The sequence below is a fragment of the Yamadazyma tenuis genome, chromosome 5, assembly GCF_029203305.1.
Source record: "Yamadazyma tenuis chromosome 5, complete sequence".
NCBI lineage: Eukaryota > Fungi > Ascomycota > Pichiomycetes > Serinales > Debaryomycetaceae > Yamadazyma > Yamadazyma tenuis.
In genome coordinates, this window is record NC_089465.1 from 20,803 (window position 1) to 48,220 (window position 27,418).

General features: G+C 43.6%; 13 protein-coding genes across 13 annotated transcripts; 7 read left to right on the forward strand and 6 right to left on the reverse strand. All coding sequences in view use genetic code 12, as the record gives it.

Moving 5' to 3' along the window:
• Positions 1-1,416: 1,416 nt before the first annotated feature.
• On the forward strand, positions 1,417-3,168 carry PSN45_003653 (uncharacterized protein; the record flags this gene model as incomplete). Its single annotated transcript, XM_006686470.2, has 1 exon — positions 1,417-3,168. One exon carries the CDS (start codon positions 1,417-1,419, stop codon positions 3,166-3,168), a length of 1,752 nt encoding a protein of 583 aa, XP_006686533.1.
• A 237-nt stretch (positions 3,169-3,405) lies between these two features.
• On the forward strand, positions 3,406-3,990 carry PSN45_003654 (uncharacterized protein; the record flags this gene model as incomplete). The annotated part of the gene is made up of 1 exon (XM_006686469.2): positions 3,406-3,990. One exon carries the CDS (start codon positions 3,406-3,408, stop codon positions 3,988-3,990), a length of 585 nt encoding a protein of 194 aa, XP_006686532.2.
• A 1,344-nt stretch (positions 3,991-5,334) lies between these two features.
• Positions 5,335-6,690, forward strand: PSN45_003655 (uncharacterized protein; the record flags this gene model as incomplete). Its single annotated transcript, XM_006686467.1, has 1 exon — positions 5,335-6,690. The coding sequence occupies one exon, from the start codon at positions 5,335-5,337 to the stop codon at positions 6,688-6,690; it is 1,356 nt and encodes a 451-aa protein (XP_006686530.1).
• Positions 6,691-6,886: 196 nt separating this feature from the next.
• PSN45_003656 (uncharacterized protein) lies at positions 6,887-8,467 on the reverse strand (the record flags this gene model as incomplete). The annotated part of the gene is made up of 1 exon (XM_006686466.2): positions 6,887-8,467. The coding sequence occupies one exon, from the start codon at positions 8,465-8,467 to the stop codon at positions 6,887-6,889; it is 1,581 nt and encodes a 526-aa protein (XP_006686529.1).
• Positions 8,468-8,640: 173 nt separating this feature from the next.
• PSN45_003657 (uncharacterized protein) lies at positions 8,641-10,646 on the reverse strand (the record flags this gene model as incomplete). Its single annotated transcript, XM_066158137.1, has 4 exons — positions 8,641-10,313; positions 10,482-10,510; positions 10,564-10,580; positions 10,632-10,646. 4 exons carry the CDS (start codon positions 10,644-10,646, stop codon positions 8,641-8,643), a joined length of 1,734 nt encoding a protein of 577 aa, XP_066014234.1.
• Positions 10,647-10,772: 126 nt separating this feature from the next.
• PSN45_003658 (carboxylesterase type B) lies at positions 10,773-12,395 on the forward strand (the record flags this gene model as incomplete). The annotated part of the gene is made up of 1 exon (XM_006686464.2): positions 10,773-12,395. The coding sequence occupies one exon, from the start codon at positions 10,773-10,775 to the stop codon at positions 12,393-12,395; it is 1,623 nt and encodes a 540-aa protein (XP_006686527.1).
• Positions 12,396-12,649: 254 nt separating this feature from the next.
• Positions 12,650-13,252, reverse strand: YCP4_3 (flavodoxin-like fold protein; the record flags this gene model as incomplete). Its single annotated transcript, XM_006686463.2, has 1 exon — positions 12,650-13,252. The coding sequence occupies one exon, from the start codon at positions 13,250-13,252 to the stop codon at positions 12,650-12,652; it is 603 nt and encodes a 200-aa protein (XP_006686526.1).
• Positions 13,253-13,721: 469 nt separating this feature from the next.
• On the forward strand, positions 13,722-14,468 carry YCP4_4 (flavodoxin-like fold protein; the record flags this gene model as incomplete). Its single annotated transcript, XM_006686683.1, has 1 exon — positions 13,722-14,468. The coding sequence occupies one exon, from the start codon at positions 13,722-13,724 to the stop codon at positions 14,466-14,468; it is 747 nt and encodes a 248-aa protein (XP_006686746.1).
• Positions 14,469-16,171: 1,703 nt separating this feature from the next.
• Positions 16,172-16,426, reverse strand: DAD1 (Dolichyl-diphosphooligosaccharide-protein glycosyltransferase subunit dad1; the record flags this gene model as incomplete). Its single annotated transcript, XM_006686681.2, has 1 exon — positions 16,172-16,426. The coding sequence occupies one exon, from the start codon at positions 16,424-16,426 to the stop codon at positions 16,172-16,174; it is 255 nt and encodes an 84-aa protein (XP_006686744.1).
• Positions 16,427-17,728: 1,302 nt separating this feature from the next.
• On the forward strand, positions 17,729-18,598 carry PSN45_003662 (uncharacterized protein; the record flags this gene model as incomplete). The annotated part of the gene is made up of 1 exon (XM_006686462.1): positions 17,729-18,598. One exon carries the CDS (start codon positions 17,729-17,731, stop codon positions 18,596-18,598), a length of 870 nt encoding a protein of 289 aa, XP_006686525.1.
• Positions 18,599-21,645: 3,047 nt separating this feature from the next.
• Positions 21,646-23,859, reverse strand: PSN45_003663 (uncharacterized protein; the record flags this gene model as incomplete). The annotated part of the gene is made up of 1 exon (XM_006686459.2): positions 21,646-23,859. One exon carries the CDS (start codon positions 23,857-23,859, stop codon positions 21,646-21,648), a length of 2,214 nt encoding a protein of 737 aa, XP_006686522.1.
• A 641-nt stretch (positions 23,860-24,500) lies between these two features.
• Positions 24,501-26,057, forward strand: PSN45_003664 (uncharacterized protein; the record flags this gene model as incomplete). Its single annotated transcript, XM_006686458.1, has 1 exon — positions 24,501-26,057. One exon carries the CDS (start codon positions 24,501-24,503, stop codon positions 26,055-26,057), a length of 1,557 nt encoding a protein of 518 aa, XP_006686521.1.
• Positions 26,058-26,264: 207 nt separating this feature from the next.
• KCS1 (inositol polyphosphate kinase kcs1) lies at positions 26,265-27,341 on the reverse strand (the record flags this gene model as incomplete). Its single annotated transcript, XM_006686457.1, has 1 exon — positions 26,265-27,341. One exon carries the CDS (start codon positions 27,339-27,341, stop codon positions 26,265-26,267), a length of 1,077 nt encoding a protein of 358 aa, XP_006686520.1.
• Positions 27,342-27,418: the final 77 nt, after the last annotated feature.

The window sequence follows — 27,418 nt, forward strand, 5'->3', positions numbered from 1 at the left end:
AATTCATAAGGCCTGTATCCTCAACAAGGAACGACCTCATCCAAGGGAATCACGAAAATAGCATAACCTGTGATGGGTGATAGAGTAAATTCTATAACCTTTGCAGATATAATAGAGATAAGATATGAAATGAACCCCAGAACACCACCAGTCATCGTATCGCCTAACCACTTTTGGCTTTAAGGTCAAGTGAGTGCCATTGGAGAGTCAAGATGTATTACGACTTGCAAGGGGACTATCTCTAGTGACTGCTCAAAGTGGACAATAATCAAAAAGGGTGTAAACTAAGTAGACACTCTCAAGCCAGCAGCATATGTTGACACTCTCAAGCCAGCAGCATATGTTGACACTCTCAAGCCAGCAGCATATGTTGACACTCTCAAGCCAGCAGCATATATCGACACTCTCAAGTCGGGAGTACCAGTCACCCATATCTGCCTTATTACTATGACGGTGGTGTTCTTTCAACACTTGCAAGCTCGAAGAGTTTCGCAAACACCATTACAATGTAATCATTCGAGTTGAATTCCGTGATCGAAGAGAAGTACACCTAAAGTCAAACCATTGAAGAATATGCTCTTGTTGGGTTCTCCAATTTTTGAACTTTCACTGGAAACTGCCACCCAACGAATTCTCACGAGGGCTCCAGACCCCTATCTTCACCCACTACAACTCCTCTCGGAATCCACTAAAACTCCCCGAGGCATTTTGATAACTCCTTTAAATAGTTTATATCAGCCAACAGACTCCAACGCCCCGCTTCCCCATATTCTGTCCATTAACCCCGTCAATGGTTGGATTTCGCTGACAAACACACAAAAAAGCAGTCGCACCAATCAGAATGCAACAATGAACCCCCACCGCAATTATGTACAACAAACTCTAATCCCCAATGACTGAATACTAGGTAAGAATGGAGAGGGGGAAACATTCAAACAGGCCTATCAAGGCACGCATGGAAGGAATCGGAACAGATAAGGGGACAATAGGAATAATGGAAATTGATTCGGGTGTGGGGGTGAGTGAGGTGAGGGGAGGGGGCCGGGATGACAGCGACTGGTGCGAGGATCAGCGGCACTAGGCTAAGTATTTCCGCAACAAGCGCCCCGGAGAATTCCCTCGCATTTGGCAGTGAGCATCTGCGGCTCGAAATGGAGTACTTCAGCCAATAGAACCGCGTACAACTAGATTTACACGGGCCTGAAATTAGCAAAACTCCGGCGCATTCCCCCGCTTTTCTGGCTCGTATGCGGGCCTTTATAAGCATCGGGGTTCCAAGAAAAATTTCTTCCCTAAATTTCTTCGACGATCGTCTTGACAGAGCCAAGAAGTTTGTGTTTAGACTGTGACGGAGCCAAGAAGTTTGACAGAAAACGACATTACCAGATAATACAACGCCACATAACATAACAAAAAATGACCGAAATTAACGAGGCTGCTGTTGAAAAACCAGTGGCTGCGGTCAACGCCATCGAAGAAGAAAAACCAAAGTTCCAGTGGAGAGTGGTCGATAACCACTCGCCTCCAGAAATATACAACTGGAGATTATACCTCTGTATCGCGGTGTTTGGGTTATTGGGAAGTTTGCGTGGAGTGGACGAAGGTAACACTGCCTCAACCTCCTTGCCATCTTTCCGGGCCAAGTTTGGCTTGGACGACCCCAACAAGAGTGAGGGTGCTATTTCCAACTTGACGTCCAACATCAAGTCCATGGTCCAGTTAGGATCTATTTTGGGTGCCTTGATTTCCACCTTTTCGGTTGACAAGTTGGGACGGGTCAAATCTCTTCAGTTGGCATGCGTGCTCATGGTGGTTGCCGCTGTTATCCAGATGACTTCCAAAAACATCGGCCAGTTATACGCTGGGAGATTCTTGGAAGGTGCTTTGTCGGTTGGGTTGACGGTTGCTATTGGCCCTCCATATATGTCTGAAGTAACACCTAAAGCCATCAGAGGTATGGCTGGATGTGTGTTTGCTGGTGCTGTGTACTTTGGAATCATGATCAGTTATTTTGCCGTATACGGTTGTGTGACCACCATTTCTGACGATAGTAATCTCCAGTGGATCACTCCTTTGTGTGTTAAGATTATTGTGCCAGGTGTCATTTTAGTTGGGTCATTCTTTGCCATCGAGTCACCCAGATGGCTTATCAAAACCGGCAAGAACGAAGAGGCTTTGAAAGCCTTGGCCCGCTTGAGAAATTTGTCTGAAAGTCACCCTTTTATCATTGGGGAAATCACCGATATTACTGAATCTGTGCACCAGGAATTGGAAGCAAAGAAGTACAACAGTTTCTTGGGGTTGTTCACGAAATTGGTCAGAGTTAAGTCTTTGAGATACAGATTCTTCGCCTTGGGATGTATGGTGCAAATCTTGGGTCAGTGGTCGGGAGCCAACTCCATCACAATTTATGCTGCTGACTTGTTTGCATTTAGTGGAATCAAAGGTAACGACCAGTTGAAGATGACGGCTATTTTGGGGGTGGTCAAGTTTGTGGCTGCATACCTCGGGGCTTTTTTCGTTATCGATTTTATCGGAAGAAGAAAAACCATGTACTTGGGTCTTGCTTTCCAAGGGCTTTCCATTTTGTACTTTGCCTTGTTCTTGGTGATTGTACCAGAAGCAGCAAATGAAGACACTATTTTGGTTGGTAGTAAATTCAGAGCTTCCCAGGGAGCCATGGCAGCCTTGTACTTGGGTGGTGTTGGATGGGTTATTGGCTTCAATTCCTTGCAGTACTTGATTGGTTCTGAAATCTTCCCATTGAACATCAGAACCTTTGCGCAGTCGTTGATTATGGTGTTGCACTTTGCCAACCAGTACGGTAACTCGAAGGCCGTAGCAAAGATGTTGATAGCATTGAAGCCTTACGGTACCTTCTTTTTGTTTGTTGCGGTCAACGTTATTTCTTTGGCCTGGGCTTGGTTCTTTATTCCTGAGCTCAGTGGAAGATCTTTGGAAAGTATGGAAGAAATGTTCAACTTGCCATGGTACCAGATTGGTAGAAACGGGCCCAAGTTGTGTCCTGATCATTCTGAAATCAACAAGATGGACTATTCTAAGGGTACTTTGAGATACCTTGATGAAAAACCCTCAGAAGAATTCTATGAAGACGGGGTTAAGGTTGAGCGTCGTTTCTCGGAAGAAAAGGAGGACGATGACGAATAGACGACTTATTTATAAATCTAGTACGCCAACATGGATGCTAGTATTTGGGACTTGATTTAGGATAGCGACCTTTTTTACGTAATCATAATGCAAATGTGACTTTATAGGGTATCGGTCCGTAAATCTCGCCTTCCGGAACGAGCCGATCTGGATTTATTGCAAAATAGTTTTTGACAGGGACTCGCGCCTGATAAATATCTGATAAGATGTCTCAAGTATTGTCATTTTCCATCAACCATGGCTAAATTCACAGTTGGCCTTTTAGTTGGATCCCCCCGCCTCAAGAATAATTCTGGTGGCATAGCATCGTGGATCCACTACCAGCTCAAGGCCTTGCACCCCGACTACCAGGTAAAAAAGTTTACACCTACCACTCCATTGAATCTTGTTTCCACTCCAATCAACTCGGTCAGTCCCAGGAATATTAAGGACGGCTCATATGAAGATGCTATTATCAGGACTTGGAGCAAGGAGGTTTCTTCCTGCAATGCCATCATTTTTGTGACGCCAGTGTATAACCACAGTTATACTGGCCAATTGAAAATCATGATTGATCACTTATTCCACGAGTTTTTCGGCAAGCCGGTGATTCTTATAGTCCAGGGCCCAACTTCTGCCAGTCTCGGACTTGACCATCTTCGTGCACTCGTCAACAAATACCAGATGAATGTTGTTGACGAGTTATCTATGAAAATTCCATACGAGTATGTTTCCAGCCCCAAAAGAGTTGCATCTGAGTTTGATGGAACTTATACCAATGATCCCTTTCTCAAAGAATGGGAGCTCAAGCTCCAAGAAGCTATCGAAAAGCTTGAGCTGTAATTAACACACTTGATAGAATTTGTCACTGTTAGAGAGATGGGTTTTGGGTGTAAGTCAATGGTATCCCAATTATTCACAGACTCCGTACTGACAGTGTACAACAGCAGCATTTTTAACAGCAGAATTTCGGCATGTATAAACCAGTAGACTAGTAATAGACTTGAGATGCCAATAAATTATTGCCAAATTTGATTTGTAGCTGTGGAACGAACTTATATGTTCCAAAACTTTCGGAGCCGAGCAGGGTTTTGTGGTATTGGTGCAGGAGCCACATTTGCTGCAAACTCAAAATGGTTGAGCACAATGACGCTTATGTAGCAGTATCCACAAATAAGTACCGTACAGATTCATCTTCAAATATATTTGCATCATCATATATATATATTAACCAGTAATTATAAATTGAAACGAAAGCTTTATCCTACTGGGAAAAAGCCCATGTGTTTTATAATTTTCAAGGTCTAGACACTCTAATAGCAAAAAAAGTACGGCACTAGGATTGTACTAAGTCTCCTTTGCGCCCAAAAGTTTAAAGTTTATTTGCAACGGTGGCGTTTCAGGTCCATATAGATCATTTTGTGTCTTGTAGCTCTGAGAATTATTTTGAAGAAAAAGACGAACTAATCAACACCAGTGACCACAAGCTTTGAACCATCGAGTCCTGAACTACTCTGATTTCATTATTTTGGCGTTGCTACATGTTAGAAACCCTTTTATACCTGGATTTTGGATCACCCTGTATCATCTGGCAGCACATGGATGCTTAAAGTTTCAACCTTGAAATTGGCTTCACACTAATTCAGGCACTTGCACGTCCACCAACAATAAATCCAGAACCATAGCTACCAAAATGGCCTTGGCAGTTCTATTATTCTGAGTTTATTGTAAAGTACTTCCGAATAGCCTGGAAAATGCGCAAATTGCTATTCGTAAAAACTGGTATGATGAACACCTATCCTTGAAATATGACCAGCTCTCATTGGAACAGTGGGTGTCAAAACCTCCTTATTGGTGGTTTTCATGGTTCCTTGGTCAAGCTATCTAACGTTTTTATGCTCTAATTGGCTAGTATTTAATAGCAAGCTAATCGTATGATTAATCAACGTCGCAAAAAGATCACTTGTAAACGAAATCAACCCCGAATCACATTCCGATTCCTTATGAGTTACCAACTGCTCAGTTACCAGCCGTTCGTCATTGGCAAGGCGTTCTGGTTCGGGTTAGATCGCGTCTCGGAAAGCATCTAGATCGGCTTTCGCGCATCCCTCGCGTTTCGGGCTTGGACCGATAAAGAACCTATATATTCACTAATCAGCAAGAAAATAATCCCAATTTGACACACCCATGACTATCGAGACCTCCAAACACCTGCTAATAGCCCACAGAATCTTGAGTAAAGACCCCAACTTCGTCAAGAATACCAAGGGCAAGTACTTGATTCTTCCTGATCGCAAGGTCTTAGATGCCTGTGGAGGTGCTGCTGTTGTATCTGTAGGACACTGCAATCCTGACGTTAACGAAGCCATCAAAAACCAGTTGGATACCGTGTCGTATGTCCACTCGTTGGAATTCACTACTGAAGCTACCGAGAAACTCGGAAGAGCATTGGTAGAAGACTATAAAGACAAGTTTGGTCGTGTGTATGTGGTTACTTCAGGTTCTGAAGCCACTAATGCTGCTTTAAAGCTCGCTATTCAGTACCACCAGGAAAGAGGGATCACCACCAAAACCGAAGTTATTTCTAGAAACCAGTCCTACCACGGAAACTGTATTGGAGGGTTGTCCTTAAGTGGATATCCTGCTAGAAAAAGGTTCTTTGAGAACATATTGAGTCCTCACATGCACAAAGTTAGCCCAGCTTACGAGTACAGATACAAGTTAGAAAGCGAATCTACAGAAAAGTATGTCGACAGATTGGCTAAAGAGTTGGAGGATAAAATTCTTGAGTTGGGACCAGAAAACGTCGCAGCTTTCTTTGCCGAAACCATAGTGGGAGCCACCACGGGAGCTGTTCCAGCACCTCCGGGATATTTCAAGGAAATAAGAAAGGTTTGTGACAAGTACGATGTGTTGTTAGTGTTGGACGAGATCATGTGTGGATCAGGAAGAACTGGAAAGTTTTTTGCCTGGGAACACGAAGGCATTGTTCCTGATGTGGTTACATGTGGAAAGTCCATGTCAAGTGGGTACTCTCCGTTATCTGCTTGTTTCTTCAGTAATAAGATTGTGGAGGCACTTGAAAACGGATCTGACCTGTTCAGTAATGGTCACACCTACCAAGCATTTCCATTAGCCTGTAGTGCTGGGGTGGCTGTTTTAAACTATATCAAGGACAACAACTTGCTTGAGAATGTCACTCTTCAGGGTGAATATTTGGGTAGAAGACTCAAGGAAATTGTAGGAGATAGTAAAATTGTTGGTGACATCAGAGGTAGAGGGTTATTCTGGGGACTTGAACTTGTAAAGAACAAGCAAACCAAAGAACCCTTTGAAAAGGCTTTGAATGTCGGATACCAACTTAAAACGTTGGCATTTGAGAATGGAATTGCTATATATCCAGGATCGGGAACCATTGACGGATATGTGGGTGACCACGTACTCCTTGCACCTATGTATATTTCAACTTCCAACGATATCGACATTATTGTGGAGACGCTTGCTAAATCTATAGGCCAACTTGAAAATGAGTTGGGTATTTAGCAATATACCAAACATAGAATGAAGAGTAGCTAATGTTGTGTTATTTCCAAGCCTATTAAACCAACAGTTGTTGGAACCATCTATATCTACAAAGTTACCTCGATAAACTCCACATCGCATAACTTGCTAAAGTATTTTAGGTTCATACCTCACAATAGTTTTATGAATTTCTAGACAGCATATAATATAAAAATAATTAAACAGAACCTTCTTTCTCAGTCACAGAGAAACCAATATCACCAGATTTCTCGTTAGGCCTGGAACTCAAAATACTGGTAATTTCGAGTTCATCGGCATCCTTGACTTCCTCCAATAACTTGAGGCCTTCTTCCTGGAACTTGAAGGTTTCCACTTTTCTTTCAAACAAGGTGTCAATAATGTTAAGGGGTAATTTCTTAACTTCCGGCAAGAGGAAGTAAACGTAGGTGAAAGCCAAGATCGATACAGAACCATAAACAAAGCCAACTCTAGCTTGAAGGTTTCCGTATCCCGTATTTTGCATGTAAGGGTTAACAAACGAAATCATCATACCAATACCGAAGTTGAGGAATGTAGCCAACGAAAGAGACTTTTCTCTCAACTCTGCACTGGGCAACTCCCCAGCAGTAATATGTGCCAATGGGGCCCATGTACAACCATACAGAATACACCAAATAAAAAGGAATGCCAAACACACCTGTTGATTTTGGTGGGTGGATGGGAGATAGTATCCGACACCGGCGACAATGAAAAAGGAACTAAACATGATGAGAGAGGATCCCATTAAAAGAACCCTACGGCCAAACTTGTCGGCTCCATAGAAAGAGAAAGTGTTTGTCACAAGCAAAACTGCCATCATGATTGTCAAAATCATCACCGAGTTGCTGATACCGATTTGCACCAAGAACAACACCAAGTAGTTTCCCATGAATGCCAAACCTTGACCGTTCAAAAGACAAGGAATGGCTAAGACAAGAGAGGTTCTTCTGAAGTTGACACCCTTGAACAAGTCTGCCCATGAAGAACTATGGCCATCTTTTTTACCAACTTCTTGCATCATGACCTCGAATTCAAGATGGTCACTCTTGCTGAAGATCAATTGGTAGTTCTCTTTGGCTTTGTCCACCTGTCCTTGTTGAAGTAACCAACGAGGACTTTCGGTAAGAAACACACTGGTAAACAATAAAACGGTAGGAATGAAGACCGAAGCTACCACCACCGACAAATAAGACCACTTGCTGTTAATATCTTCAGTTAAATAACATATAAGGTAAGCCCAGAACTGCCCGAAGGTGTAGAACCACTGGTAAAAAGAAGTAATGGTTCCTCTGATCACACCAGGTGAGCACTCAGACAAGTACACAGGCACAATGGCATTAGCGACACCAGTTCCCATATTGTTGATGAACTTTCCCATAATAAAAGCCCATATATTTCCTGAAGCAACACACTGGATTATAACTCCGATGATACTGATGACAGCAGCACCAAAAATAGCCCATTTTCTTCCGAATCTCTCACCAATAGGCGTAAAGAAAACAGCACCCAACATAGTACCAGCACTTCCCAAACCAGAACCGACACTCTGGTACTCACTGTCAAGAGTCTTGACTCCAGCCGCTTCCGTGTAGTGGCCGTATTTTCCAAGGAAAAATTGGTTAACAAGAATGGTTGAAAAATATCCACCTTCGTAACCAGCGTTCATCGCTGCCAATGATGCCGAAAAGGCGATGAAAATCATCCGGGGAGTGATTTCCTTGAAGATATCAGTTTCTTTCCATTTACTTAATAAAGACATAGTATTTGTTTTACTTGCTTGTGCAATATCAGGATCCCAGCGTATCTATAAATATTCAGAGCATTAGATATAGCCGTTTTAGATTGTACGTCAGCGACTGAAAATCTGAGCATCGATAAGAGATAACGGTTTTTGTATCGCGAGACGCGAAACGCGAAACCCGATCAGTCAGGTTATTCCGTCATCTCCTTGAGAATCCTCGCGAGGAACTCTACCTGATCGTTATCATTACCCGAAAGGAGAAAATCTTGGGACATGACGAAGAAGTCCGCCTGAGTTTCATTATCGCCCCCAAGTTCTGATGGGGTAACACCTTTTCCCGAGCCCCCAGTGTTGACAGCATTTATCAATTCTCTGCTCTCTTCAGTATCATGGCCCGTATTGGTCATTTGAATGGAGTCTTCCAACCGGCGAAGAGAGTTTCTTCCCAACTGTAGCTCTATGGCCTTCTCTCTATTATTTGAAATTGCCTTGTACAAGTCACATACCAAGTACGCAGTGTTGACCCATGATAAGGAAATGGAGGATTTCTTGGACTTTTCCGACAAAATTTGCATCATTTGCATTCCTGTGATGGAGAAGTCGTACTCAGGATCCCCGATATATTGGGAAGCATGGGGATCCATCCAGTGGAACGAGCTTCCGTAGAATGCCGATAACGCGGCTGTATAGATGCAATAAGCATAGAAGGGAGACTTGATTCCACAAGTTTCATCTTCTTCAGCACACCTGATGATCGAGATTAAGGCTCTTGCACTATCAAACTTCAATAAGGAGTTTTTATTCCAGAACTCTGGATCTGGTGGAGCAGGTAAAATTGGAGATTCAGTTGGCCCTACAGGCTTATCGTTGGAATGGGGAAAAAACGGGACGTATTCTCTAGAGAGGCAGACAAGACACAAGTTGTAGAGAATGTTGACCATAACAAACTCATTTTCCGAGCCCCTGAGCGTATGGACATGAAATCGTTCTCTAGACCATTTCCAGCACTCGGGTAATTTGGTATAAAACTCATAAAGCTTTGCCTTAATCAAATAAAACACCGACTTTTCGCTCCAAGGTGGATCTCTATATGTTCTTCTTCCACCCTTGACTAGAAAGTTCATGATTTTCCCCCAGAGTTCGTATAACCTAATCAAGAAACTACCACTGTTGTTCTCATTTTCAGGAAACGTAAGCTGGTTGAAGCTTCCCAACGTCTCCAATCGACTTTCAGCAACACTGTTCACTGAGTTCATGTACAAGAACTTCTCTTCACATACAGGGAGTGACACCGAATACACGTTTAGGAAGTTGAGAGAAGAGTTTCTGTCTCTGCCTCCCGAAATCACTCTTTCAATGATAAAACAGCTCCAGAAGATCCGTAGCACTCTTTCCGAGTTGAAAGCACTGTCGTTATCTAACCCCAGCTCCAAGTCGTCGCCTCGCTTCAATAAGCGGTCAAATGACTCCACCATACTGGACGCTATCCCGATCATCATACGACTTTTATAGTGGTTATCACGATGCCAGTCCAACATCGTCAATATCAAAAGCGATTCAACCGCTTCCAACGTAGGACTCTCGAAGATCAACGTCGGGGTCGATAGTTCTAGCACCGCACGATTGTAGTAGACGTCGAAATTGTTGATACCAAGCCCATCGATGTCCTCCAGCTCATCTTTGATGCAGTTGTACAACGCCAAAAGGGCGTTCAATACTACCGGTTCAGCTTTTCCCAATTGAAGCGACGGAAGATGAAGAAAGAGAAGCTCAGGAAACCATTTCTTAATGTTAGTGAACACATTCTTTAGCACCACTGAGTCCTTAACACTAGGGATGTAGACTGAAATGGGTGGTCTTGGTGCTACTACCGTTGTTTTTGGCAGCTCCGAACTGCTTTTTTCACCTTGAACACCCGGAATCAGTGCCACTCGCCTCTTCTTGTTCAGTTGTTCAATGGTCAGTGCTGGGTAGCCTAATACACAAGTGTTTCGCCTCTCATCGACACTGCACGCTATACAAGGCAGCTTACCGCTATGAATACATTTGCTCTTTCTCTTTCTAAAAGTATGTTAGAGACGCCGTAAAAAAGACAGACCTATGACAGTACTCACCTGCAATATTCACACGCCTATAGATGTTAGTAACCCTCACCACTACCGCTCTGGTGTCTCACACATACTATTACTCTTCTCATTGTGTATTTGAAGTTTGAAACTTTTGCGAATCCAAATGCGAAACCCGAAATCAGCCTATCTACAATATGCCCATATTATATAAAGTCTGCGAATCTGCCTCAGGTACAATTCCATCCACAACAACTATGAAATACGATTACAGGCCTACTGCTTGCGAAACACAAATACCTGGTTTGGGAAGCGTGAAAGGCTTGGACTATGAGGAACTTGGAGTGGCCCAATACTTGGGAATCCCCTATGCCACCGTACCAGGCCGCTTTAGAAAATCGGTGTTGAAGGACAAATGGGAAACCGGAGTCCACGACGGAACCCAGCTCGGGCCAATGATCCCGCAGATAAAGCGGTCGTTCTACCCGATCCCCATGTTCGATCGGCCCTGGCTCAACATCCCTGGCCAGGATGAGTACGGTCTTAATCTCAATATCAGTGCTCCTAAGAGCGATCAGAAAATGCCAGTAATGGTATTTATTCATGGAGGAGCCAACACCTACGGGGCTGGAAATGCGTGTATCTATGACGGACTCCAGCTTGCCAAAATTTCTGTGGACCTCAAGGAGCCTACTATTGTCATTTCGTTCAATTACCGTTTGGGTGCGGTCGGGTTTTTGGCATCCAAGGACTTACAGAAGTACAACCAGAGTTTTGGTGAAGACGGTGTGGGAAACTACGGAGTATCGGACCAGACGAACGTGTTACGCTGGGTCAACAAGTATATCAAGTACTTGGGTGGAGATGAGCTGAGAGTCACTTTGTTTGGCCAATCTGCCGGAAGTCAGGCTACCCATTTGGCCTTGTTGCAAAACGATGGGTTGTTCTCGAGAGCCATTTTGCAAAGTGGTTTGGCTCCTCTTTGTGGTATCTTCACCGTCGAACAGTACGATGTAGTGTACCTCAAGTTGCTCAAGAAATTGGGGATTGACACCAATTTACCATGGGAGAAGCGTGTTGCGGCTCTTTTGGCTGTTGATCAACAAACATTGACTCAAACAAATGAGGACTTGTTTGAAATCCAGTTTGTCACCATGGCGTACACCCAAGATGGGTCGGTGTTACCTGAGATCCCTTCGTGGGCAGACGTTGGCAAAGATGCTTCACTGGGGGTAGAGGCCATTATGATCGGAGACTGCGTCAACGAGTGTATTATCTGGAACTCGGCCTACAAGCACATGAGTGGTGCTGAGTTTGTCGCGGACTTCAAGAGAAAGTGCAGTTCTATCGAAGTTGCCGAGAAGTTCTTGGAACTCTATGACATTAAGTCCACTGACTCGGTGGACGAAACTTATGCCAAGGTCGAGTCTATGACATCGGACGGAATGTACATCTTGCCAAACTACATTTTCTACCAAGCAAACCCCAGCTCGTTCGTGTACCATTTTGACCAGAAGTCCCCGTACGATAACGAATGGGGTGGATATGCTCACCATTCTTTAGACAATGTGTACATTTGGGGGCTTTTGAAGAAGTCTTTGCCGCAAAAACTGTGGGAGTTGTCTGAGCAAATGTCGAAGATTTGGTTGGACTTTGCCAACGGCAAGGCTAACTGGGAAGCATACAAGGAGAACAGAAAGGCGTTTTTGTTTGGTGACGAAGATAGACTTGGAAGATTGGTCAGTGAAGAGGAGGACAGTTCTAGAGCACATAAGTATGGGATTTGGAGAGAAATCATTGATGCTGGGTTAGTGGAGGAGTTTGGAAGAGTTTGTGAGGATATCTGTTTGCTCAGAACCCAGGACCATGGATACATATGATAGATCAATAGAGTTAGATATAGAGAAATCAGGTGTAAATATGAATACATCAGAAAACGAGATGTAGATAGAAGTACATTAGAAATCAGATATACGCAGCAATACAGAAAATGAATGTAACGTGCAAGAAGCGATATAGCACATAGGCTCACAAATACAATACATGTCTCAAACCATAGTTTTGTAATAAGCACATCTACTTGAAACATACACAAGCCATAAAGCATATCCAGTTGTAGCATAGGTTTTTAAATCTAAAACTTCTCAACAGTCTTGTAGAAAGTCTTTCCATGGATGTTGAAAACCTTGTTCTCCAACTCACTGGCCTTTCTGGAACCGTCGCCTCCAGCAAGCAAACCAGAACCCCATGGGGAGCCGCCATGAACCTCGGTCAAATTGGTTAAAAGTGGGAAGGCTTCACCGTATCCCAAAGGCACATAGACCATACCGTGGTGAATAAACGAAGACAACGAGTTGATTATAGTGGCCTCTTGCCCTCCACCAAGACCTCCAGTGGAAACAAACACTCCAAATGGCTTACCGTACAAGGCACCAGCTGCCCATAAACCACCGGTTTGGTCCCAGAAAGCCTTCCATTGGGCAGGAACATTACCGTATCTGGTGGGAATTCCAAACAAGAACGCATCGTATTCCTTCAAGGTGTCCACAGACGCAAGTGGTACGTCGGACTTTGGTGGAGCGTGCATGGCTTTCAACACTTCTTCTGGTAAGGTTTCTTTGATTTGGTAGAGGTCGGCACTTCCACCGGCAGATTGGACACCCTTTTGCACCTCTTGGGCAGCCGCATATAAGTGACCGTAGGTTGAGTAGTAGATGATAGCGATCTTTGGAGCCATTTTAATTTGCTATTGTCGTTGATAAAGTATATGGTGGTTTCGGTGAGGTTTATATAGTGTGGTTTTGCAGCAATTTGCTGAATAAGCCTTAGTAAAATGAGCTCCGGGCCCGGAAGTGAGAAACGGTTGTGCGGGTCGGATGCCAGAATAAGCCCAGCAGCAGCGTATGACCCATACACCCATACACCTATAGACCCAAACTTGGATATCTGGACAGCTCGGCAGTCAGACAACATTCCATAAACACTCAATCATTCAACACCTCTGCTCCCACCTTACAGGCCACTATGGCCAATTCATCCCATCTAGCTCAATATACGAACATCCAGCCATTCGCAGCTTTTCGCACTTTACTAATGGATTATTAAGCTTGCTCACACGCCATTCAGTTTTACTAATCTCTCAAATAAACCTCAATCGATACATATATATATATACCGCTTTTCTCCAGAGTCTACCGCAAATAACTATGAAGGTCGCCGTCATCTACTACTCTACCTACACCCATGTTGAAACCTTGGCCAAGTCCATCCAACTGGGAGTGGAATCTGCTGGTGGTCAAGCCGATTTATTCCAAATCGAAGAAACCTTACCCGAAGAGGTCTTGAAAGCCATGTACGCTCCACCAAAGTCCGACGTACCACTTGCGTCTGTGGACACCTTGAAGGAATACGATGCGTTCTTGTTCGGAATTCCTACTAGATTTGGTAACTTACCTGCCCAATGGAAAGCTTTCTGGGACCAAACCGGTGGTTTATGGGCATCTGGAGGGTTATATGGTAAGCCATTCGGGCTCTTCATTTCCACTGCCGGTGCCGGTGGAGGCCAGGAAGCCACCGCCAGAAACGCGTTGTCTTCGTTCATTCACCACGGTATGATTTATGTGCCTTTGGGATACGGCGAAGCTTTCCCACTTTTGACCAACTTGGAAGAAGCTCATGGAGGCTCTCCATGGGGTTCGGGAGCCTTTGCTGGTGGCGATGGTTCCAGACAACCAAGTAAACTTGAGTTGGATATTGCAGCCATTCAAGGTAAGAGTTTTTTCACCACTGCTAACAAGCTTGTGGGAACCAGTGAACCTGAACCCACCAAGGAAGCGGTTACCACTGCCACTGCTGATTCCCCCACGGAAAAGCCTGTTGCCAAGAGAGAAGCACAGCTGAAGCCTGCGGAGGCCGAATCACAATCGACTTGCTCCAAGTGTGTAGTTATGTAAAAGTTAATTGATTAATGGAAGAACCGCCGAACAAACAGCGACAACAGAGAAGCATAGAGGATACGGAGTATGCCACAGACGGCAGCCCCGGGTGAGGGTAAAGTTAGTAACAGTTTGAAGGCTTCGTGCTTGAGTGGTACTTACCATTCAATTCCGGCCAGTGGAATACCTCTCCCATCGCATCATCGCCACCTAATCACCACAGACTCAGGCGTACCGCGTATCGATACTGTGACAAAGTCACCTCCAACGCGTCTTTTGGCTAATATAAGTGAATATTCACTAAAAAATAGCCGGATTCCCCAATTGTAACCTACTAAAGGGGCCGGAGCCCCGGAAAACTCCACATTTTGCAAGCTTTTGTAGGTGAAGCCAGGGCTCTACTTTAGTATCGTACTAACAACTGCGGGCACCGGCTTTAGGAGCTGATCATGGATCAACAGTGGTTTTGGACAACTTCGGTGGGTGTATGGGTCAGAACTTACTTCAAGTATTAGGCTGGGCTCCGAAGAGCATTTGTGAGTAATATCACTACGGCAGTTGGGGGCCTGTGAGAAATAACGGGCGATTTCTGGAGACTTGGGGTCGATTTGAATTGCACACTGGCCGTGTGAATTGAATTTGAGGTTTTTGGTGGACGAGTAGGGCGCGCTATAAAGCCTGTGGTGCAGACACGTACCAGGGAGGTGTTGAAAGATGATGGTAGTGGGTTCGTGTTGGGGGTGGTGGTGATGGGGCCAGCGACGGTGTCAGCACTGTCGAGTATATAATGTGAAGTTTTACTGGCTCGAGGTAGGTGTTTTTTGTGAGCTTGAGGTTGTATTAGTGGAGTCGATTTTGCAGCATTTTGGCGCGACTTGGTGTTTGTTTACGGCATGGATCGCAGTGCTACACCTTTAGATGATATTATGCTACAGGGCCCGAAGGGCCAGAGGAGTGGAGTAGTGGCCCTGGGGAGTACTAAGGGCTACTCTGAGAGTGAGAGTGAAGTGGAGGACAGTGATGTTGAGTTCACACTCTTGGTAGGGACGGACTTGAATAACATTAGGCATAAGCACATAGAGCCAATAGAGTACACAGAGCCAATAGAGTACACAGAGCCAATAGAGTACACAGAGCCAATAGAGTACACAGAGCCAATAGAGTACACAGAGCCAATAGAGTACACAGAGCCAATAGATTACACAGAGCCAATAGAGCACGCAGAGCCAATAGAGCACACGAGACCAAGCGAGTACAAAGAGATAATGGATCACAAAGAGATTATAGAGCACACAGAAAACAACCTCGCCCATACCATAGACATTACGAAAGTTGTACGACTACAGCCACAAACAAATGTCCCACATTCCCAAACACCAACACCAACACCAACACCAAACTCGGGCGAGGAATTTCTCACTCAAACGACCTCAATCACCACTTCTTTGACCATGAATTCTATGACTACGACTCCCAATACATCTCAGCTCCCTACTGACTCTCTGTTTTCCACGCTGTCGCCCAAGCTCCCCATGCTACGACCATCACATAACACTCCCAGGACCCGGGTCCAAAAGTCTGGTAAACTTTCCGACATCCTCAGCAAAATTAACCCTGGTCCCAGATACAAAATCGGCCTCAGTAAACACCATAAAATAGATTCATTACATAGGATTAAAAAGTAACTAATAGTACACATTCACACTTAATCCACCACCGACTTAAGCTTCTTGGCTCCCCTGGGTATCTTGTTGGCCTTCCACCTCATTCTCTTCTTCTGGTTCTTGCTGGCCCAGTTCTTTCTTGAGCCCGCTGTAGAAGTTTGCCCATAGATCGCTAACGTTATCGAATTCTTTGCTGACTTGGATGGAATTGTGTAATGATCGGTTCAAGGTGTTGAGGTTCAACACAATGGAGTTGATGGAGTTGCTTATCTCCTGGATCAACGTGTCTCTGTACTTTTCAAAGTCGCTCATGGTGAGTTAAACAACGCGATTTCGCGCGCGACTGAAGAACAGAAATGAATCGAATTAAACTAACAGCATATTATATAGTGGAGAACAGCCCATCGTCCGACAGCAAAGACCGCCAGGGTCCTAGAGAAGGATTGGCAATAAATTGACAGCTATTGCCCAAAAGCTCGTACAAACATTTTACTCTCGAATAGCAGCTCTAATGATCCAAAAGATAACAAGAAGTCAGCAAACACGCAAAAAGCCATAATCCGGGTGAAAAGGTCATACCCGGTATAATGTTGAGTGACACAATCCTTGAGAATATTGAGGATCTAGTTTAACATTCCAGAAATATTGATCTACTATCTTATTGTAGTCGCTCGTGATCCGTCCGTGTATGGTTTGGGCGTTAAGATTGATTTCTTCAACATATAGGTGTTGTCAATGAAGCTGTATCTAATAAGGATCAAGTCCCAAATGATAGGATTAAAAGCCCAGATTACCTTCGCCTACTAAACCTTTTCCTCAGTTTCAGCCAGGGACTGTTATCAAGTGCAGTTTGTAAAAGCTTCTTCAGATCTGACATGTAATTCAGAGAGTAGGACTGAATCAGCAGTAAGTGCTTAAGACTAGCCAAATCTCCATCAAAACTGCCCATATTATTCACTGGCGAGAATTGAACTTGTGAGTGATTTTCTGGCAGATACTTTGAATTCTCTGGCAAAACGTCCTTTTCTAGCACTGGAAGATGCTTTGACCTTTCTGACAAAACAAGACTCTCTTACCCTGGAATATTTAACTGACATTGGGAGGTGTTGCACATTTCTCTAATTTATGGAATTCTAATACTGATAAGGGTAACTTCCCAAGAATTCCTACATGTTAGAATGGACAGCTTTAATGTGCCGACAGCTGCATAATAAATATGAAAAGTAGAGACCCTCACCCTGATTTAACCAACAAGCTCAGAGTCATTGGACAGCGATTTTATTCAGATAGAGACAGACTTATAGCTGTTAGCATTCATTGCAGTATACATCAATGCTTCTTAAAGAAATTCAATTTAGCGCATCGATTCGTGTGATATAACCATAACCTGTAAAATAGATACTAGTGTTCTTTCAAAAAGATGCGCTGGAATAAGAAATTTGTCCGGCAGAGTTTAATGGAAAGTCTAAGAAGCTGATATCCCTACGCGTCTCCTCTACTTTGTGTGCACAAAGTATTGGTTGCAAAATTGCGACGGTGTGCATATGCGCACTATGAGTAATATATTTTTTGTAAATTTCTCTCTGGTGACAAGATAACCTTAGATCATAAAGCATGGAAACAGCCCATATGATACTTTCCAGTAATTTTGGCAACCCTTTCAATAGCAGACCCTCACCCACTTTTGCCTTTGAGAACCAGGTGTTTCCTTTCGCAGACAAGTACGTTATATGTGGAGATTTGAATATCGACACCTGTGAAGCCAGGATAGAATCGTTCGAGTTGAAGTTGAACCAACACGTTCGTCAGACCATCTACACAATGGCAGGACCGGGATACAAAGTGCGAGAAGTGTGTAACACTACTTCGCAGATGGTGAACCTTGACTACAGTAAACTTGAAGGTACCTATAAAATCCCCTTTTTTTTCATCTGTGATATGCCGACCACCAAGAGTGAACATTTCAGCCAGTATTACGAGTTGGAAATGATTTTAGTGACCCCTCGGCGAAAGTACAATGTTAAGGAGTTGGTGAATGTACGGAAACAAACTCGTCCACAAACCCTCTCGATCACCGCAAATTTTCACAAGCAAGAATTCGTGCTAACAACTCCTAAACTGTTCTACAAAAATCAGACAAATGTCGTCCGATTTGAGTACCCCGGGGAGGTGTATGTGTGTGTGTTTGTGGTGGAGCGGATCTCTGTATCGGTGACCAATGGAGAAAACTACAGTGTTTCTGCCCGCAAAAAAGTGTACGATGGGACCAAAAGAGAAGTCAGCATTCCAGGAAAAGTTCTTAAACAGATGAGTTCAGGATATGTCTCGAAGCTTGCATGCTGCGAACACCAACTCGAAGTGAAAGTCAGCGTTTCTGGAAAGATTTGGACTGTTAAATTGTCCATTGACGTGGAAGCAGAAAAACCGGCGTCATTTCCTCCAACATATACTGACATAGAGGAGCTTCCACGTTACGAGCGGTAACTTAAAAATACCAAACATCTACATTCCCATCCACGAACCTCATTTGATAATCTTCACAGTTATGCTAATTTACATTCATTCGAAAGGCCGCAGGCATGCAGTTTAAGCTTTTTCGCAGCCAGAACTCTTCAACATCTTCGTCTCTACAACAGTACATACTGTAAGACATTGGGTGGATGAGCCCATATGTCTTTATCATCACCCACAATTCTTCTCGGCTACATTACATGTTCACTTGAATGAATTTGGATTTTTCTGTTTCTGTTGTTAGTCCCCACTCCTCACAGTCATGACGTCTAAATGTCGTGATCCACACTTCTCGTCAGATGCATATCACACTTCTCGTCAGATGCATATCACATTCCTTTTCCTCTTAAGTGGTTCACGCTCATCAGTGCTTGTCCCTACCCGCTATATGCCTTCTGATGTGCTCGTCAGTTGCAGCCGGGTATGACCAAAGTAATGTCGCAAGTAAGTGCCAATGAGGGTCGTCGTTCTGCATAACAAGCAGATAAATGTATCACATACAACACTGCCAGTCACATATGACAGGGCACACAGGGGTGTTTACAACAGGTGACATGTGCCATTCCCAGAACGTCCCTAAAGTTACACGCACTACGCCCGGATATTGAGATCGTCGCACCGGCTCCGGTTTTGTTCTGAAGGAGTCTGTCGCTACGTCTACCAGCATCATCCATCTAGCATCATCCTAGGTGTTGACTACTACTACCAAATACCACTACGATTACCGCCAGAACCCCCCCACAACCCCCCCACAATAGTGCCAAAGTAGTTGCCCGCCCCGGCCTGCATCGTCGTATTCTCGAGACCCAATACTTTCCTAAAGTGGTTAAACTCTGGGATGCCCAAAACCCCATTTTTCGTAATGGTACAAGTATATTACAATAAGTAAAGTTACCTACTTAAACAAAAACTAACAGAAGAAGGACATTTCTTCTCACATTTCTTGTTACACCTCTTAAAGTAATCTTTCTTTTCGTCAAATTTAGCAAAACTATTTGTGTGTGGAGCATAGTAGCATTCTCCACTAGAATTAGAAGAAGCGCTTGATGTACTCAAGCTGGATTTCTTCTTGTTCAATTTGATTAATGACATAATGAGTGACGACAGTGAAAGTATTGAATAGATTCAGTTAATTTGATGAATTTTTTTTGGGACAGATTGATAGTATCGAGCTAGTCAATCAAAACATAATGGATTTCCCAACTCTGAACAAATGCAAAAAGGTAAAGTAGAAAGTAAAACCCAAGGAACCAAAAAGGATGGACACTAACGGGAAATGAAGAAGGATGGAGTCCTTAATTCAAGTTTTTTTTTGTTTTGTTTGTGTTATATATATATCTGGAGCAAATATATATATAAGCAGCACCTATCAAACTTTATGAAAAGCTCAATAAACACCCGGTGAGACGAATAAAAGTCGAAACTAGTCACAAACTATTGTTTTCAAACGCAAGTGAAACCTTTAACCTTTAACTTCAATAAATGAAATCTACCAAATTTTACACCCATGAAAATTTGAGGATATTTATATTCTAATGCTAAAACAAAGTCACACCGACGTGTACCGCCCGGGTATTTCACGCTACGAAATAATGGGAGCGTCCTCCAACAATACACAAAAGGAAAAAAAATTTAAATCCCTCAGCAGTAATTCTGGGACCGGCTCAGGCGAGTTTCCGACCAGTATGGACATAGCCTTTTGATACAATCTGCTACTGGCACATACCAAGAGACACGTTCATGTTTACTGCTCGTTATGACTGATAATCGGTCTTGTTTGAGGTCAAAATGGCCACATTGCCCCTAAAAACACCCTCCCATAACGTGAGGTGATGGCCCTAACCCGGCGCACTACCACCATTTTGGGCCCGCGCGGTAAATATCAGCACGCAACCCACATCCCATACTCAATAAAGTAATTATAGCCATCGCCAATTGCATCATAGTGATGTCGTGACAATGTCGCGGTAGCTGGCATTATCCTACCAACCATTGTCTATGGTTACGGTACTATTTTGGGAAACTTTCCTGCTGGCTATTTCGTCATTGGGACGATTGAAAACACAAGGCCCCTTACAATATCTTTTTCGGGGATACTAGCCGCCCATACGTGACGTACGAAAAGCAACCTTGTGGGGCTTATTTGTCTCAATCTGTTTGTGACGCCAGATGAAACTACCGGAGATATTCAGGTAATGCAGGGGCGCGACATTTTGCATGTCAGCAAGGGGACCAAATTATTCCAGGTGTGTTAGGGAGACAAGAGACAAGCATTTCTCATATATCTGGAAACAGGAAACAAACCAGTTGTAAGCGCTGAACCAGTATACACCCCACCATTCGAAATAAAAAGGTGTGTAGAAAACCTTGTCGAAATAAAAATATGTGTACCCAGCGAATAATTTGCACCCATTGGCTGATATTTATAGAATGGACTATCTAAAGTTGCGTTCATGACCACATTAAAGGATATTTTTGACTCACAGACCGAAATGCAGTTAATAGAGTGATCGATTTATGTCGTTTTGTGTACTAGCTACGGGATTGGAAGCAGGTTCCAGGCTTCCTCGCACTCAATTGAACAACTCCTTAGAAATTTATGCTTCTTTTGTGCGTAGTAAATGGACTCTTGGCAACTAAAGCTGCGGCTAAAATTGAGGTTTGAATAGGGGGTCCCTGTTTCAGACTATTTTTGGTCACTGGGGTATCTGACATGAGAAAAGGGTTACATCAGGGATCAGTTGGAGTTTATATTCATATGTAACTGGTTGGGTGAGTGGGGCAGAGGTAAGAGTAGTGATTTGAGGTAGGGAAAAGAAGGTGCTGGTACTAGCATGTGCCAAATAGCTTCGGCTCCTGAGTAAAAATTTGTGTTTGTTTTGTTCTCATCCGCTGTTTGTGTACGAGAATGCAAAAAATACACATACCTCTCATAATCAACAAACCAACATTGACTTTCAACAACCTTTGAAACTGCCTACCATATACTCAGAAGGTAGGTATATTACCCCTTTGATAGTCTACTTGCTGATCCCCATGTCTCGAAGCACACCAGACATCCAGCTCTGCTGCGAAAGATACCCGTCGAGGAAGTTGTTCATATCAAGAAGATTGGGAATAGATACTGGGTTGAGATAGTTCTCAGGATTATCGGTAGCTCCCAGTTCGACTACTATATCCTCTCCTTCTTTGTGTTCCTGATCAAAAGACCCATTTTCATCTCCCAATATCATCGTCTTGAGGGTTTGGGTATTTGGTTCGCTGTCGTCATCAGTCAAAAGAAGACTGAGGTCTTCGTTCAAGATTTCCACCCAGTATCTCCTAACTCTCAGTGTTCCAGTAGCATCCATGGCTCTTTGCTGGTTCAAGATACGAAGGATCTTCGAGTACCGGGTAATTTGCTTTAGCTTGTCTTCGATATCCAGAGGTTTATACTGCTCAGGTATAGCATGGACTGTAACCTTGTAGAAAAGTGCGCCAGCAACCAAGCCAACCATCACACAACACGCGGTAGTGGCTGTCGTAAACTCAACACTCGGATAAAACTCACTTCTTTGAACAAATGCAGCAAGCTTGATGTGGCTAATACAGCTTTCAATACACCTTTCGATCAAATGAACCATGTCTTTTATTCTCGGGAGCATCACTATCGAAGTGCGCTCAATAGGATATAGGATGAATGGGAACCCAGAATTAACTGCTGTCAAATAGTACAGGTTCAAGATCTCTGCTTCTTGTGCCTGTATATGTTCAAAGTGCTTGAAATTTTCGGGAAGGTTGTCGTAAAAGTCAATTAAAATCTTGTCGAACTCGAGTGAAGCATCTAAATGCTTAGCAGTGATCTTCTTAGAAACAGTGGGAAGCTGACTTTTGTGATTTAAGAATAAGTACGCCAACTTGTGCAACTCCGTAAGATAATATGAGTTCAGATACTTGCCGTCTTCGTCTTTGAATCGTCTTTCATTGTTCAAATCCACCTGCTCCAAAGGAATCGTCAGACTTCTGCCAAAGTAAAAACCAAGCTTGATCTCTCTATCAAACAAAGACCACCATAGGTCGAATGTTTCACTGGTTGCAACCGATTCACGGTGAAACCCACACGACATGGCGTGGCACACGGCAGTCTGAGCCAAAATGTACGAGGTTTCCACTTGCATGTTCCTTTCAAAGAAATGTGATAATAGAAGAAGACACAAGATCCCGTCTGCGGATGGAACAAGGAAGATATCCGAAAGCAAGATCTTGATCAAGTTGATATACCGGTTGACCAATTCGTATGTGTCTTGCATAGAAGTTCCTGGGTATAGCTCCATGCCTACCCCAGTGATCCACACCACATAAATACAGCAGTACTGAGGAATTGAAAGAGTATGCGGAGGAAGTTCTCCCACATTGATCCTCCAGAAAGTGTCGTACATATCCGTAAACTTCTGTTTATTCATGCCTGAAAGAAGCGATTGCTGGCATTGGTAAAACTTATCCACGTAGAAGTCTGCCTCTTTCCGTGAGAAATAACACACTAGTGGGTAAGTCTTTGTGTTGATATTTCGAAAGATCACGGGCTCTGTGGCCTCTGAAAATGAAGATATCACTGACCCTCTTTTGTTCATCACGGCGATAAACTTGATGGAATTAATATCTTTGTGTGGAGTTATCCGTATGAATGTGCTGAGAAGTACCGTGAGGCTTCCAGTAAATCCAAAACATCCCATGAAGTGAGATCGGCCGTCGTTGTCGTATATGATTCTATCAAAAGAACCCAGTTGCAGCCCAAACGACGAAGAACTTGACGAAATCCCCCCATTGACACTTTTCCCACTATATATCACATACAGCACTTCCTTGTCTTCGGATTGTGCGCCTTCAGCCGTGGAAAAAGAGCCATATCGGAGTGCTTCGTTAGAGTCCTGGTGAGTGATACTTTGGTGTAAAGCCTGCAAAGAGCTGGTATCATTGAAGTCCACCAGCGGGTATAAAGACTCCAAGATTTTAGCCATATATTCCTTGTTAATGAGAGAAACGGTTTTGATATCCAACCGTCGTCTTTTACGCTGAATGGTGGTTTTGCAGTCGAGTCCAAGTGCTTTACATGTTGCACACGGTTCGTAAATGCTGAGATTCTCATTGAGACGGACACAAGCAAGTTTTCTGGTTTTGCACCGGTCACAGCTGAAAAATGATCTCTTACGCCTGGAGTCGCCATCCTTCTTTGTGGTTTCCTTGTCTTTGGCCATGTTTGTAGTTTGGAAAAAAAACAACGGATGTGGGCATTTGAAGCGAAGCCACTGGGTTAGGTGAAAGACAGCTGGTTATGGGGCTGCGGAAAGCAATGGACTGAAGGGGGATTTCCTGGATGCTGCACAATAGGAAACGAAAGATAAGAGGACATTCTTGAAGATATATAAGCCCTAACGTTGGTTTGTGTAAGCTCCTGGTGTACAAAAGCGGAAAGGGCCATACTTTCCGTGGCTCAAGCGTCCAATCGCACTACTCAAATTTCCATTTAAAGAGAACTGCAGTCTCCGCCTAGCGGGGCGAGATACCGCCTGGTCGCGCGCTGTTGTCGACCTAGAGAACGCTCGGAGCACAACTGCCATCACCTGTGTTCACAGCACCATAATATGTCCATATCGCCTTCAGCACAATCCTCAAGATTCCTTCGATGTACCCCCGCGTCGTCCAGCTCTCACATCAAAATCCCGCTCAAAAAAAGTACTTTACGGAATCTCCGATAACATTCCTGATAAGGCCGGTCACGTGTCGGATATAACGTCTCTTTCCGCATCTTTCACCGTTATCGAGGAAATGTCAGTATTTGGATATATAAACATCTGCAGAATGCTGAAAAGTGCTTATCATTGAAATTCACAGCACCATGTCAGCCAGCGAAAACTCCAGCACTAAGAAAGAAAAGCTTGTAGTGGCTGTCAGTGAAGTCGGAACTTCCGACGATCTCGAACTAAACTCATCAATTGTCTCAAATGCTCAAGATATCGCTGCGAAATATGGAAATATCTTACAAGGTGGATACACAAAGCAAGAAGCCAGAAAGATCTTGTGGAAATGTGATATGTTCCTCATCCCATTTCTTTGGCTCAATGTGACGTTTGGTGCCATGGACAAGGTTTCTACCGGTACCGCTTCTATCTACGGAATGCAAACAGATCTAGGACTCGTGGGAAACCAGTATAGTTGGATTGGTTCGGCCTTTTACTTCGGATACTTATTCTGGTGCTTTCCAAGTGGAATGATCCTTCAGAAGTTGCCAGTTGCCAAAGTCTCGGGAGCATGCTTTTTTGTGTGGGGTATTATCATCATCGGATCAGGTTTTGCCAAAAACTTCGAGACGATGGTGGCATGTAGAGTTCTTCTTGGGATTGCCGAAGCCCCTATTGTGCCCCTTAACCTTATAATCATGAGTACTTGGTACAAGAAGGGCCCTGAACAGTCGATTCGGTTGGGACTTTTCTACACTGGCTTTTCCACCATTTTCACCGGTACTATTGGATATGCGGTTGGAGGATATACTAATGTTGCTTACTCCCCCTGGAGATACTTCATGTGGATCATTGGGGCCTTGTCATCGGTTTATGGGATTTTGGAGTTCTTTTTATTGCCCGACTCGCCAGTGAACTGTCGATATTTGAACGAAAGAGAAAAGGCTATTGTAATCGACAGGGTCAGAAAGAACCAGACGGGTGTCAAGAACACCAAGTTCAAGAAAGACCAGTTTTTCCAGACGTTAAAGGACCCCAAGGTGTGGGTTATGGTGGCTATTCAGTTATTCATTTCGATCCCCAACGGAGGTCTCACCAACTTCAGTCCTTTGATTGTCAACGGATTGGGATGGAGTTCACGGGATAGTACTTTGTTGACAATGCCCACTGGGATTATGCAGACGGTTTCTGTGTACATGGCTAGTGGTTCTTTGGCACTTTTGGAGAAGTTCTGGCCTAAAAAACACTTTAGAGGAGCGGTTCTTTGCTTCTACTTGATTCCAGCGTTTGTGGGTACTGGCTGCTTATACAAACTTCCTTTGACATGGTACACTAGCAGACTCGTGTCGCTTTACTTTGGATTTTTCTACTTGGGATCGTACATTATTTCGTTGAATTTAATTGCTGCAAATCATGCTGGGTTCACAAGAAAAGTGACGGCCAATTCCATATACTTTTTGACCTACGCCGTCAGTAACTTAATAGCTCCGCAGTTCTTCTTGACTAGACAGGCCCCAACCTACAGTTTGGGTGTGGGGGCCATTTTTGGTGCCTATGCTCTTACTATTTGTGCTGTGTGTGTATATATGTTTTTGTGTTGGAGGGAAAACAAAAGGAGAAATACGCTTTACGGAGAAGCAGAAATTGAGAATAGAGACACCGATTTCCTGGACTTGACTGATATTGATAATATGAACTTCCGTTACAAGTGGTGAGGATTTAGTTTTTGTGGTATTGAATGCTACTAGATATTATCAAGCTGTAACGTTAATAGGCGTAAATGGAGTCTTTATTATAATGGGTATGTATTAATTATACGATGTAAGTATCAATTCCTTCCATTTAGTATTATCGTATTGATCTACTGTAATGAGTTTATATCCATTCTAGATACAATGCTAAATGCGTATGCTATAGTACAACTAATCACTAGTAAGGTCATCATACTGGTAACGAAAAGTCGGAAACTCCAATTTCTTGTTCCAACTATCCATATAGTCATGCTTGTTTCGTTCAATAGTCTCCATCAACACTCTTTCATTATCGTTTTCAATCACCATGCCACTGGCAGCGTTGAATATCACCTTAAACAGCTCGATGAGATTGAATATTCCCTTCAAATACCCATAATCCTTTGTTGCTTCCAAGTTCAAATTCCCGAACTCCTGCTCCAGGTAGAAGAAACTCTTGCTGAAATCAATGAGCTTGATAATCACGTTGAAGTCATCCATGTTGTCATATATAATAAGAATTGACGACCCGTAAAGACGGAAGTAGTCTAACAGCTCGATCATACTGGAGATCAGCTTCAAGTGCTCCACCACCTTCAAGCATTTGATGAGTAGGGTGTAACGAGATTTGTTATTTAGAAATCGAACAAGATTGTTCAAGAACCCAGTAGCATTTAGCTGGCGTCCGTAGTACTTATCGTAGAGCTCAAAGTTTCCCTTCTTGTTGATGATCTGGAGCCCACATAATCGTATTCCCAAGCTTAAGGACGTCAGGTTTTTACACTTGAGTTTCTGGCTTTTGACCTTTTCGGGTGGTGAGTGGATACCATACTGCCGCGTGCCCATCTTCAAGTCCACAACAAACGGCTGCAGAAGCTCATTGGTCAAATCCTCCAAAACTATGTAATCTTTCACCTCATGGTTTAATTGCAATTTAACCGTGCCCAAGTATAGAGGTAAATACTGGCTCAACTGGGGGTAGTTGGCCATAATTTTCTCGTACATAAGATGCTCTTCCATAATCTCCTTGATGATATACTTGTCGTACTTGTAGATGATGCTATGTCCCCCTATCTTATTGAATTTGGTGAGTTTGAGGTGCGAGACATCGCGGCCAATTACTTTACAGTTACTATCAACCACAACAGCAGTAGATGTCTCGATGAACTTACGAAGACCATTCTTATTGTGTACAAGGTGTGTAGTGTCGGTAGTAGTGGTGTCCGCAGGTGTCGTGGTGGTGGAGTGCCTGGTATTGTCAGGTCCCATGGTGTGTTGTTTCTCGAAAACCGACTTTTGCTGATGCGCTTTTTGTCGATGAGGTGGTTGGAAAACGTGCAGAAACC